The sequence below is a fragment of the Moschus berezovskii genome, chromosome 6 (assembly GCF_049115385.1).
Source record: "Moschus berezovskii isolate FMDL1 chromosome 6, NW_MosBer_1.0, whole genome shotgun sequence".
In the NCBI taxonomy this organism is placed as follows: Eukaryota; Metazoa; Chordata; class Mammalia; order Artiodactyla; family Moschidae; genus Moschus; species Moschus berezovskii.
Genome location: NC_142465.1, coordinates 69998996 through 70013226, shown reverse-complemented (window position 1 = coordinate 70013226; position 14231 = coordinate 69998996). Strand labels below are relative to the sequence as shown.

Here is a 14231-nt window from a genome sequence, read left to right as displayed (position 1 = left end):
ACATCCTGGCTCCACTCCTGGGTTTATTATTTGCAAGCCTCCATCTTTTATTAAAGTCTTTCCAGTACCCTCCAGCTTCAACTGTTTTAGCCTCCTTTAGCCGGCTCATGATCCAGGGTTGGGCTCGAGAACTAATGGTGCAAGAGCACCTCCCTGTGGTTGAGTGGCAGGAGAGCAAGAAACTTTAGCTCCTGGATCTACACAAAGCAAGAGAGAAAAGCAAGGAAATGATTTGTGGTAAGTGTAAGCTTTGGAGTTTGTAGGTGACGTTTTCCTTAGATCATCATTTCTTTAGTGCCAAAGGATCATAGACCATGAGGTCCGAGGTGCAGAGGATAGCCACTGAAGTTTTTATTTTTTAAATCTTTATTTTATAGAAATACAGTCAATTTACATTATATTAGTTTCAGATGTACTACATAGTGATTCAATATTTTTCTAGGTTATACTCTATTCAAAGCTATTATAAAATGTTGGCTACATTCCATGCTGTACATTACATTCTTGCACCTTTTTTTATATTTAGTAGTCTGTACCTCTTAATCCTCTATGCCTATCTTGCTCCCCGTACCCCTCCCCCACCAGCCCTACTGGTAACTAGTTTGTTCTCTATATCTTTAAGTCTGTTTCTATTTCATTATTTTCATTTGCTTCAATTTTTAGATTCTACATATAAATGATAACATATAGTATTTGTCTTTCTCTGTCTGAGTTATTGCAGTAAGGTTAATATCCTCTAGGTCCATCCATGTTGGAAATGGCAAGATTTCACTTTTTTGGCTAAGTAATATTCTCTGTGTGTGTGTGTGTATGTGTGTATGCGCGTATACCACATCTTCTTTATTCACCTGTTGGCTAGAAGGTTGCTTCTATATCTTGACTATTGTAAATAATGTCACTGTGGGAGTTCCCTGGTAGTCTAGTGGTTAGGATTTGGCATTGTCACTGCAAAGGCCTGGTTGGGAAACTGACAAGCCACACAGTGCAGCAAAAAAAAAAAATTCTTTTTGTATCTTTTTGAATTAGTGTTTTCATTTTTTTGGATCTATACCCAGGAGTGGAATTGCTGGATGATATAGTAGTTCTAGTTTTAGTCACTGAAATTTTTAAAGCCCTAAATATAATTTAGCAGGAACACCATCACAGGCAATCAGTTTTTGTTCTGTTTCTAAAGCTATTGGATATATGCTAAAGTGACTCTTTTTTTTTTTTTTGGTCTGAGTGTATGACAAGAAAATAATGTTTAATCAATATGCAAATCAAATGGCTCCACTGGCATTATTAATCTAGAAAGAAATAATTGCATAGTTACTAGTAAGAGGAAGGACATTTACTCTATATTTTGAAATGGGACAATCATTCTAAAGAGCTGTTCACTGGCAAAATTTCTCACCAAGTTAGTATAGATTATATGCTATGTCATAAAAGATAGCAATCATGAAGTGGGTTTTTTTTTTCATTATTTGTTTTTAGAGAAAAATCCTAAAACTTGTAGGGACTTCTGATGTCAGAAAATTATGAAATTTAAGAGTCTATTTAGCAATCGGGGTAATTGGCATATGTATAATTATAATTTGCATTCCAGTTATTTAAACTGAGATATCCTTGATCAGGTTGAACATACTGTGAATAGAAGATCTCTTTTTCCAAGAAATAAGGTGCAGACAGTCTTTGGAGAATGGCCTCACTGAACTGGTAAGTTAGCTTTCTCCGGATTTTGATGATTTCCCCAGTTCTTCCGTAATTCCTCAGCGCTCTGGCCATTTTCTGATAAGTCATGGTCTTCCGGTTGCCTTTTCTTTTTCCCCAGAGTTGGGCAAGTTTTTCTTTGTTTTTTGATACAAACTGAAAGATGCCTTTGGTTTGATCTATCCACTGAATACAAGATGCCATCTCCGGATTACATAGGGATTCATGAAGGTATTCAAACAGTCGGAGCTTCTTCCTACCTAAAACAGAGGAAAACAATGTCATACTTCACCGCGGCTCTACACAGAGCACCTTCTCAGGAAGGACTTGTTGAGTGAATAGAGAATTGAAAGTTCCACTGGGACTGGTTGTCCTCCTATTCAACCTCTTAGAACGTATTTATGGTATCATTTTATGGGACTTGGCCTATTGCAGTTTCAAATGAAACTTTCTTTGTTGGGGAAGTTGTCCAAAATTTTGTAGTCCTTCTTTGGAAAAGGGAAGCATGGAGCCTCTACCCTAGTCTCTCATCTGTCATGTGGTCTTTCTTTACAGTTAAATCTTGACTTCTAGTTTTATGTTAAACTGTCTACAGAACAAGACTGAGCAAAAGGTACTACAAAGTTTAGTGGTTCTAAAGAGAAGTTTCAGGACTTCCTCAGTGGTCTGGTGGTTAAGAATCTGCCTTTCAATGAGGGAATGTGGGTTCGATCCCTGGTCAGGGAACTAAGATCCCACATGCCACAGAGCAACTAACACCTGACACTGACAAATAGTTGTTCTTTTTTTAAAGGAGAAGTCTCAAAAGACATTTCCAAAAGGCAACTCATTTGAAGCAGCTTTATTCAAGTGAGTTAAGTCAAATGAGGTAAAGAAGGTGAATGCATTTTGTAAAATGTAAAACAATGTGCAAATACAAGTGAAATCAACAATAGACTTATGTAAAAATGCTAACTCCAGTTCTGCTTAATTACTTGAAAAAAAATAGAAAAAACAAAGTTGAAATGCCAAAATATCTTCATGACATTCTGACATTATTAATGAGAAATGACAACGAGCATTGTGATATTTTTCATTGCTGTGAAATAAAATGATAGTGCCAGAGCTTTCAGTCTCTTTAGGAACAGCCCTTTATATGTCAGCGTAACTAGAAAGGAAACTTTGGAAAGATTTGCTGTGATTTTTGCTTGTTTGGTCGATTGGAGAACAAAGGTGACAACCCGTTTTATGACTTCTGAATTGGCCTGTAAACATTATGTCCCACCAGATCTGTTAGTAGCTAAAAGTTCCACGGCCAAATTCCATTTTCCCCTTGAGAAAGTAGAAGAGTGGATTCCCAAACTGCTTTAAACAGTCTCTGGGGTGTAATACTCATACATCGGTCATCAATCATCCAAAAGCCTCAAAGATTATCTTTTGTGTTACATTATCTTGAGTTTATGAATTGAGAAATGAAAGGGACTTACCAAAAAACACATTATGAATTAAAGTCACAGACTTAAGCTCTCTGACTCTCATCCAATGGTCAAATCAATTATAATAGATCCTTATCTTTTAAAGTTTGTTTTCGATTTTGGAAAAAAAAGATGTTCGAACTTTTACGTTTTGAAAATTAAGATATATAATAAAAAAAAATTCAAACAGAAGCACAAATTGAAAGTAAAAACTCCAATCTAGTCTGCATATCTTTACAAAATAATTTATTTTTTGCATATATAATCATATGCATATTGGAGAAGGGCATGGCAACACACTCCAGGATTCTTGCCTGAAAACTCCCACGGACAGAGGAACCTGGCAGGCTACAGTCTATGGGGTTGCAAAGAGTCAGACACAGCCAAGCAACTAATATTTTATCCTTTAAAAGTGAAAATTTGTATAGTATTTTTTACTTTTTCCAGTGTATAATATATCTTAAATAAATCATTGAACCATATAGAGACCAGCTATAGAGGAAATACTAAAGTGTTGACAACAGTTACTTATGGGGGATGGCATGGGAAAAAAGAACTTTTATTCACTCATTCTTCACATACTTTTGAATCATCTGAAATTTTCATGAGCATTATTACTCTTGAATTATGGAATTACAAAGGATTAAACCAAAACCAAAATGGTATTCAGAGCTTATCTGCTTCAATACTTAAAGTATGCCCTTTTGCATTTTAATAATCATATATGTTCTATTTGTGTGTGTGTGTGTTAGTTGCTTAGTTGTGTCTGACTCTTTGCAACCCCATACACCGCAGCCCCACCAGCCTCCTCTGCCCATGGGATTCTCCACTGGACACTGGAGTGGGTTGCCATTTTCTTCTCCAAAAGGAAGTGTAGAAAGAAAGTGAAGTTGCTCAGTCTCCCAATAATGAATTCTGAAGTATTTTGAAATTTCATTGTTTCAAATGTATCACTACTTCAGGTGGATGACAACTCTAAAAACAGAAAATAGTAAATTATATTTTCCCTAATTGCAAAGATCCACAGCCCAAAACATCAGTGAAAAGATATAGGCATCATACTCTGGACTTAGTTGGTTTGTTAAAAAAAAAAAAATAGGTGACAGAGGTAGAAGCATTATTGTCCTAATATTAAATTACTACCATTATTCAATATTTAGTAGTAATATTCAGTAGATTTACTTTACTTATGTGATATTATACATTATTTCTTTCTGGATTAGAGTATTACTCAGAGTTAGATTTTATAATTCTAGGATAAAGTATACTGTTTTATAGAAACAAAACTAGTTATCTCAAAAAATATTCATTTAAAATAATTTTAAGTATGAACATGTAAAAGAATAAAATTAGAACATTTTCTCACAGATTTACAAAAATAAACTCAAAATGGACTAAAGACTTAAATGTAAGACCAGAAACCAAATGTAAGACCAGAAACCATTAAACTTCTAGAAGGAAACACAGGAAAAATGCTTTTTGACAAAAAGTGTAGCAATATTTTTTTTTAATCTCTCTCCTAAGGCAAAGAAAACAAGAACAAAAATAAACAAATGAGACCTAATAAAACTCAAATGCTTTTGCACAGCAAAGGAAACCATCAACAAAACAAAAAGATAATCTACTGAGTGGGAGAAAATATTTGCAAATGATATGAATAAATGGTTAATATCCAAAATATGTAAATAGCTCAAGCAACTCCATATCAAAAAATAAACAATCTCATTAAGAAAATAGGCAGAAGACCTGAATAGACATTTTTCCAAAGACATACAAATGGCCCCAACAGGCACATAAAAATCGTCTTATACTCAACATTGATACTGATTAGAGAAATGCAAATCAGAATTACAATGAATATCATCTCACCCTATCAGAATGGCTATCAACAAAAAGACAAATGGATCTTCCCTGGTGGTTCAGAGGCTAAGATTCTGCTCTCCCGGTGCAGGGGGCCCAGGTGTGATCCCTGGTCAGGAAACAAGACCCCACATGCTGCAACTAGGACCTGGCACAGCCAAATAAGTAAACAATAATAATTTTTTAAAAGACCACAAATAACAAGTGTTGGCAAGAATGTAGAAAAAAAAGAGCACTTATGCACTGTTGGTGGGAATGCAAATTGGTAGAGCCATGTGAAAAACAGTGTGGAGATTCTTCAAAAAGCTTAAAAAAGAACTACCAGTGACTTCCCTGGCAGTCCAGTGGTTAAGACTCTGTGCTTCCAATGCAGGGGGCTCAGGTTCCATCCCTCGTTGGGGAACTAAGATCCCACATGCCATGTGGAGTGGCCAAAAGGAAAAAAAAGAACTACCATATGACCCAGCAATCCCACTCCTGGGTGTATATCCAAAGAAAATAAAAACACTAATTTGAAGATACATGCATCCCAATATTCATAGCAGCATTATTTATAATAGCCAAGATATAGATATAACCGGTGTGAATAAACAGATGAATGGATAAAGAAGATGTATATACACATACATTTGAATATAACTCATCCATAAAAAAATAAAATAAAATTTTGCCATTCGCAACAAAGTAGATGAACCTAGAGGGTATTATGATAAAATGAAAAGTCAGACAGAAAAAGACAAATACTATATGTTATCACTTATATGTGGAATCTAAAAAAAATTTTAAAGTTTAAAAATTAACAAATGAATACAGCAAAACAGAAACAGACTCATAGATATAGAGAATAAACTAGTGGTTACCATTGGGGGGAGGGAAGGAAGGAGGAGCAAGATTAGGATAGAGAATCAAGAGGTGCAAACTATATGTATAAAATAAGTTACAAGGATATATTATGCAGTACAAGGAATACAGCCAATATTTTATAATAATTTTAAATGGAGTATAATCTATAAAAATTGTGACAGTATGTTATAAACCTGAAACTAATATAATATTATAAATCAACTACACCTCAATTAAAAAATAAAAAATATAAATTTAAAAAACAAAATAATTTTCGCTGTGATATCATTTTTTAAATTGCAGTATAAAGTTGTGATGCATCTTACATGTCTTTGTATTTAGTAGCTGTATACTATCACAAACAACATTTCAAGGAACATCCTACTTACACACACTTACACATATGCATCTAAGGTATTTGAGGAAATATCCATAGTACTAGACCACAAGCATAGTGATTTATGTGGGTTTTCTAACTTAATTTTTACAGCAATCTTACAAGGTGTGTACAATTATTATTTGCTTTTATTTTTTGAATAAGAATACTATGGTACAGAAGGTTAAATGATTTGGCCAGGCTCACATAATTAACCCAGAGTTCACACTCAACCACTGAGTCATAGAGTCACTAAGAGTCGAAAGACATGAACATTTAAAATTTTGGGAGGTATTGCTAACTTGCTTTACAAAACTGTACCAGTTTATGACCCCTTTAATAATGCATGCAAAAAAAAAATAATGCGTGTGAGTGTGTGTGGCCCACATCGTGGCCAACACAAGTCATTGTGCTGCTTTAACACTGTTTGCTTACCTGTTAGATGAGATCACCTTCAATTTATGAACTCAGGATTTCACATTTATGAAATAGTTATTATGGAACTTGTTTTCTGTGGAAAACTTAATAGAGAAGATGATTTCTGTTCCTAGGGCTTCACAACTGGAATAAGATTGCTAAGACAATTTATGGAAAACGTCCCCCTTCTATACCTAAAATTTATATACCTTATTCTTTCTTTTTGTTTGAAGTATAGAAGATGTACAATATTATATAAGTTACAGGTGTACAATATAATGATTAAAAATTTTTAAAGGCTATATGCCAATTAAAGCTATTATAAAATATTGGCTTTATTCTCTGTGTTGTAGAATGTAACCTTGTGTCTTACTTTATACATGCTGCTGCTAAGTTGCTGCTAAGTCACTTCAGTCGTGTCCGACTCTGTGTGACCCCATAGACGGAAGCCCACCAGGCTCCCCCGTCCCTGGGATTCTCCAGGCAAGAACACTGGAGTGGGTTGCCATTTCCTTCTCCAATGTGTGAAAGTGAAAAGTGAAAGTGAAGTCGCTCAGTCGTGTCCGACCCTTAGCAACCCCACGGACTGCAGCCTACCAGGCTCCTCCATCCATGGGATTTTCTAGGCAAGAGTACTGGAGTGGCTTGCCATAACCTCTTAATTCCCTACCTTTATATATCCCCTCCCCCTGCTGGTAACCAGTAACTTGTTCTCCACATTTTACATTCTATTCTTTTTTTTTTTTAGGACGCACAGGTTGGCATGCGGGATCTTAGTTACTTGATCAGGGATCAAACCCCTGAGCCCTGCATTGAGAGTACAATCTTAAGAACTGAACCACCAGGGAAATCCCCTTACACCCTATACTTGAACACAGATTTATTTGAGGGAATGACACTTTGCATCTTCACAACATCTCTATGAAGCAAAAGGAAAGCTCATTCAAAATAAACAGCTTGGAGTCTTCTGTCTGTTAGAGTTAAGTTATTCTCAGTTGTGAGAAAAGAACATTTTGCAAGTCATTTCCAAACTCAGATATGAAATCCCCTAAAAGCTGCTTAGATAAAGACTTGGTTCTTTTGCAAGGAGTGATGTATCCACATACCTTTTCCTCCCTTTTGCTGGAGAAGAGCAGGTTGTACCAGCTGGTTTTCGGGCATGTTCTGCAGAGATTGATGAATATTTCCTTCAAAATAGAGGTCCGCAGCACTGTTCTATATAAATAATGTATCAAGATGTTAAATGGGACCACCAAGTGGTGGCCAAAGTAAAAATCTGAGGGCAAAAAGAATGTTCAGTAGCTCTCAAATTCTGAAAAGCACTACTTTCAATGGCTGTCTCCCAGGGCAGAGCTAGCATCAAACCCATATACAGAGAGTGCCAAGGGACAGGGGATACTCTGGGGAATTCTGAGTATCCTCAGAATTGAGAGGAATTCTGAATTCTCCCTTCTCTCTGATAAGAGAGTGAGTTACTTTCTTCCTTTCCCCTAAAAATGATCAGTAAGAAAGATTCAAAAGAATCATTAGTAGAAATGGAGGTGCCAGCAAAAAGGGAAGACAAGCTTCCATTCGTGAACTGGATGCCCATCTAGGCAAGATGAAACAAGGCGAGACAGATGGTGGTTGTGGGAGGGCAGAGCCAAGAGAGGAGGCAGGAGGAAACAGCCTGAGTTTCTACCATTACATATGGCAAAAAGATAGTGCAGAAGGGGCTAGACTTGAGCCATCCCTATACAGCAGGCAACAAGTTCCCAACCACAAGAGGCTGTGCAGTGCATGCTGGGGGTAGAATCTGAAGAGGAAGTAGGGTTGCCCTAGCAACTAAAAATATTAGGCATCCTATAATTTACCTGGTAACCCTAAGGGGAGGTGAGAGAGGTTAAAGTAAAACCAAAACTCCCTCTTAAAAGAAATGTCTTGTTGGAGACACCCTGACAGTACAATTTACAGGGACAGAAAAAGGACATTTGACATAGCATGGTTGAAGGTAATGGCTGAAAAAAAAAAGGCTACTTTATATTTATACTCTACTATATTAAGACTGTTTGATAAAATGGATACATCAAGAAAAACAATGCAGAGAATTCCATGGCAGTCAAGTGGTTAGAACTCCACACTTCCATAGCAGGGGGCATGGATTCAGTCTCTGATTGGGGAAATAAGATCCCAATGCCATGACGTGGCCAAAAAAATAAATAATTTTTTTAAAAAAGAAAACAATGCAAAAGAATACACAGAAGGAGAGATGGCAGGGACACTTCCACTTGCAGAAGGTGCTAAAATAGAAATGAATTGGTCCAATAGACATAGCTAGCTCTGAGCTTGGGAGGGGAAACAAAGCAGGTTAATACAAGATTGTAGGTAAAGCCAGTACAGGGAATGTTTTTAGGGGAACCATATCTTTCCTGCAGTTTTCTTATTTATTTATTTACTTTTTGGCCTGCAGTTTTCTGGATGGACTGAAGAGAAGCATTGACATGAGAACCCTAAAATACCTCCTCTTTATAGAATCATTCAGACCTGTCTGAAGTCAAATGAAGAATAATGATAAAGGGGAGTTTCCTTCTTGACAGCATTGATGATCCCCCAACTTGCCTGCCAAATTCACACCACAGGTGGCCCCAAGTGAGCATTTTCAGTCAGTGCTGTCTTTAAGCTGGTTTCAGCTAGCATACAATAAGGGAAAGGCTGGTGTAAATAGGAAATTTGCTTGTTACTGAGGGATGATGGTCTCCTGGTAAAAGTACTCACTATTACTGTTCTCCAATTATAGATGGGTTCCTCTGCAGGCTGCACACCATAGCTGTTGGAATTTCCTCTGATATGAGAACAGTGGTTGATAAAAGCCAGGTAATTTTTGTAATCTAATTTAAAAACAGAGAAAGAAATTGACAAGGTCAAATTTTATATTTGTGTGTGTATATGATGATAAATGCTTATGTGATTGATCGTGGCATTTTTATATGTGAGACACTAAATTTATTTAGGGTAGAGAATAGGCAGATCTGTCTCCTAATATAAAAGAAATAAAAGCAAAGAACAAACAAATGGGGGGGGGGGTGTGCTTCCCAGATTGTTCTAGTGGTAAAGAACCCACCTGCCAAAGCAGGAGACATAAGAGGTGGGGGTTCCATCCCTGGGTCAGGAAGATCCCCTGAAGGAGGGCATGCAACCTACTCCAATTTCTTGACTGGAGAATCCCATGGACAGAGGAGACTGGTGGTTACAGTCCAAAGAGTCTCAAAGAGTTGGACACAACTGAAGAGACTCAGCGTGCACACACACAAACAAATGGGATCTAATTAAACTTAAAAACTTTTGTACAGCAAAGGAAACCATCGACAAAACGAAGACAACCTACACGATGTGAGAAAACATTTGCAAATGATGTGACTCATAGGAGGTTACTCTCCAGAATATATAAAGAGCTCAATATAAAAAAAAGATCAAAACATGGGCAGAAGACCTGAACTGACATTTCACCAAAGAACACATAGAGATCACATGAAAAGAGTCTCAACATTGCTAATTATTAGAGAAAAGCAAATCAAAACAACAATGAGATATCATCTCACACAGGTCAAAAGGACCATCATCAAAAAGTCTATAAACAATAAATTCTGGAGAGAATGTGGGAAAAAAGGAACCCTTGTACACTGTTAGTGGGAATGCAAATTTGTACAGCCCCTGTGAAAAACAATATAGAGGATTTCAAAAAAATGACTAGAATAAGATTCAGCAATTCCACTCCTAGATATATATCTGAAGAAAATGAAAACTCTAAATTCAAAAAGATACATGCATTCCAATGTTCACAGCAGCACTATTTAAGACAGGGAAACAACCTAAGTGCCCATCAACAGACAAATGGATGTGGTATACACATACAATGGACCATTACTAAATTATAAACAATGAAATTCTGCAATTTGCAACAAGTATATATCTAAAGAACATTATGCTTAGTGAAATAAATCTGACAAAGACAAGTGCTAGATGATATCACTTACATGTGGAATCTAAAAAATAATACAAGCGAAACAGAAAGATATTCTCAGACATTGAAAACAAAACTTGTGGGTATGTAAAGGGACAGGGAAGCCGGGAAGGACACTTCAGTGGTATGGGATAAACCCACTACAATGTATGAGAAAGATAAGCAACAAAGATATGTTGTACAGCACAGAGAATTATAGCTATTATCTCAGAATGACTTATAATGGAGTGAAAGACAACGCTGTACACCTGAAATTAATATAACATTATAAATCAGTTATGTTTCAGAAATAAAATACAAAACCTAACAAAAATTGTTTAAGGTGGATAATCCTGTTTGATTTCTGCCTTTAGAACTGATCCTAGATGAGCTGGGTAAAAAGGATCTTTTCTGTTCAGGTCATTATTCTCATGTGTGTGTTATGTAACCAACAAGCCATTTGATGTACAAGCAGAAGGGGACTGACATCTTTACCTGAGGAGTACTGAAAGTCTCCAGTTGAATGCTGCCTCAGTACTTCAAAAGCATCTTCAAATGCTTGACCCAGCTTGTCTTGTTCAACACAAGCCTGTTAGAACAATGGCAGAACTCTCGAGTTAAGAAATTACCAATTGAACTTAATTTTGCTGATGTAAAGGAGGGCTTCTCAACCACAGCACAACCTATTAGCATTTTTGGTTGACTGTCTCTTTTGTAGGGGGTTGTCCTGTGCATTGTTGGGTGCAAAACAGCATCCCTAGTCTCTACCCACTAGATACCAGTGTCAATCCCACTGGTGACAACCAAAAATATCTTAAACATAGCCAAATATGCCCTGGAGGACAACATCAAGCCTGGTTGATATCCACTGCTCTACCAATATAGTATCTAAAACCAGTGTTCATTCTATAGTACGGTACTTAATGTTTTATAAATTTTTAGCAAGGAGTTAGTTATATAGCAGAAGACTGATTTAGAAAAAGGGATCGAGGAAGTATGTTTTATCAAACAGAATCTGGCTCATTATTTTAAAAGTGAAATGTTCTTAATTTCAAAAGCATGTCTCCAAGACCTAAAATTAAACTGTTTTGCAACCATCTCATACCCTTATTAATCTAATGAGGAAAAATAAAGAAGATTTTTAAATGTCAACTTACCATGCTTCACTAAAAAACTGACAATTCTGAAAAAAATTAATATATAAAAAACAAAATTAGTGTTTCTATTTAATTTGCCTCTGAATTAAAAGAGACTACTTAAAATATTTTCTGCATATACCTTATATAAATCAAAAGTACCATCTGAATTTTGATGAGTACAAATTTCCTTTCTACAAAAATTTCCTATGAAGATTTATGTTTGCTTTTCTATCATTACAAAATTTCTTTTAAAAAACACTTATTCATTTATTGTTTATTTGGCTGCACTGGGTCTTAGTTGCAGCATGTGGGATCTAGTTCCCTGACCAGGGGTTGAACCCGGACCCCCTGCATTAGCCACTGGATCATCAGGGAAGTCCTCCAAATTTCTTAAATGTTAAAATAGCTAAATATATATTGCTGAATCACTTTGCTTTATACTTGAAACTAACACACTGTAAATATACTTCAATTAGAAAAAGAGATTTAAAAAATAAAATAGCTAAACAGTTAACCATGCAAACCACTTAACATATGAGAATACAGAAATAATTTGAGTATATTTAAGTATGTCAAGTATTAAAAAATTCCTGTAAGTATTCAAAAATTCTGGAAATGAAAATCTTTTTAACCTTAGCCAGGCTGTCCATTTATAACAGTGATTTTGTTTTTTAACTTTCTGGCATCATATAGACTTCTGAAAATCTGATAAAAGACATGCTTTTTCTCTCATAAAATGTGAATTTACCTTACAAATTATGAAACCCACCTGCAGACTTTCTAAACATCCTATGTTAAGAATCCTGGTCTATAATTTTACATCTACTTTCTTATCTCTGTAAGTTTTGTTTTAGTTATCATACTGACCCACATTAAATGTTTTAAAACTTTCTCTTCTATACACTACACAAAACAAACAAATCCACATAAGAAAGAGCGGGTGGTGGATCTACATTGCTTACCATTTCATTTAGCACACCAAATCACACTGTTTATACAAGATTTTAGAATTTATCCTCCAAACACAAAGAGCTTTCTCTTTAATATTTAACCTTGCATAAGACGATACAATCTAATACTATCACTCAACATAACCATAACATATCAATATAATATGTCAAACATCAAAATTCTGTTCTGCTGTTTGAAATCACTATGTCATTTAAAAGAGGTCAGCCATAAGAATCCGCCTGCCAATGCAGGAGACTCAGTTTCAGTCTGAGTTGGTCGAGAAGATCCCCTGGAAAAGAGAATGGCAACACACTCCAGCACTCTTGCCTGGAGAATTCCGTGGACTGAGAAGCCTAGTGGGCTATAATCCATGGGGTCGCAAGGAGTAGAACACGACTGAGCAACTAACATGAGAAGAAAAACCATTTAAGAAAGGTAACTATGGGAGGTAACTATTAGAGAAGGAAATGGCAACCCACTCCAGTGTTCTTGCCTGGAGAATCCCAGGGACGGGGGAGCCTGGTGTGCTGCCGTCTATGGGGTCACACAGAGTCGGACACGACTGAAGTGACTTAGCAGCAGTAGCAGCAACTATGGGAGGTGATGAATGTGTTGACTAATCTTATGGTGGTAATCCTTTCCCAATTTATATGTGTGTCAAATCATCATATTGCACACTTTACACAGTGTTATACATCAATTATATCTCAATAAGGTTGGAAAAAAATAGTTTCTCAATGTGGAAGATGTTGAAAAATTTAGCAAAAACTTAAAAAAAAATCCATAAATAATTTAAACTATGATCTCTAATGGATATTACCAGTACAGGTATTTTTTAAAGGTCATATCAATAACTTTCAATTAATTATGACTCATAAGCTCCAAAGGAAATAACCTACCTAGGTGAGTGCTGTCCTTCGAATTTAATACTTATATGTCCCTTTGACTAAAATATCCCCCAAAACAATCATGACTCTTTAAAGTAGCAAACCCAAGTGGAAGAAAAAAAGCTTGAAAACATTATCGATCACTTCAGTCGATTATTATGTCTAGTACCAGAATAGGCAGTCAATGAAAAATACTCATTAGATGAAAAAAAGAAAATTAATAGTTATTACAAGGAGTTTTGAAAAACATAAACTAAACCACTTACCAGGAAGACACTTCAGCCCTTTACCAAATTCTTTCATTAATATCAGAATCGTTAGGACAGAACTGTCAGGAGCTCACTGACAGAGTTGCATTAAGTAGCTGTTTTTAAGGAAGTGCTACAAAAGGGGATTTTTTTTAAAAGATACAGTGCCTTCATTATTTCTCTTTCATGATATGGCCAGTAGACACCAGGGGCTATTATTTTGAAGTGGCACAGAATATTTGTATACTATGGGCCAAAACCATTAGAACAAACCCCATGAACCCCTACACCACTCGGCATTAAGTTGTGGCCCCTGGGCCCACACAACCCGACTGGGCACCTCTGGTCTGTACAACCCTTGTTCATATTTCTTTTTTAAAAAAATTAT

General features: G+C 36.0%; 1 protein-coding gene across 1 annotated transcript; it reads right to left on the bottom strand.

The window, feature by feature from the left end:
- Window positions 1–400: 400 nt before the first annotated feature.
- On the bottom strand, window positions 401–13907 carry SPIC (Spi-C transcription factor). The gene is made up of 6 exons (XM_088836716.1): window positions 13862–13907; window positions 11776–11801; window positions 11114–11207; window positions 9394–9506; window positions 7746–7854; window positions 401–1949 (listed from the first exon to the last, which is right to left on the bottom strand). Exons 2-6 carry the CDS (start codon window positions 11776–11778, stop codon window positions 1537–1539), a joined length of 732 nt encoding a protein of 243 aa, XP_088692842.1. The 5' UTR covers window positions 11779–11801; window positions 13862–13907; the 3' UTR covers window positions 401–1536.
- Window positions 13908–14231: the final 324 nt, after the last annotated feature.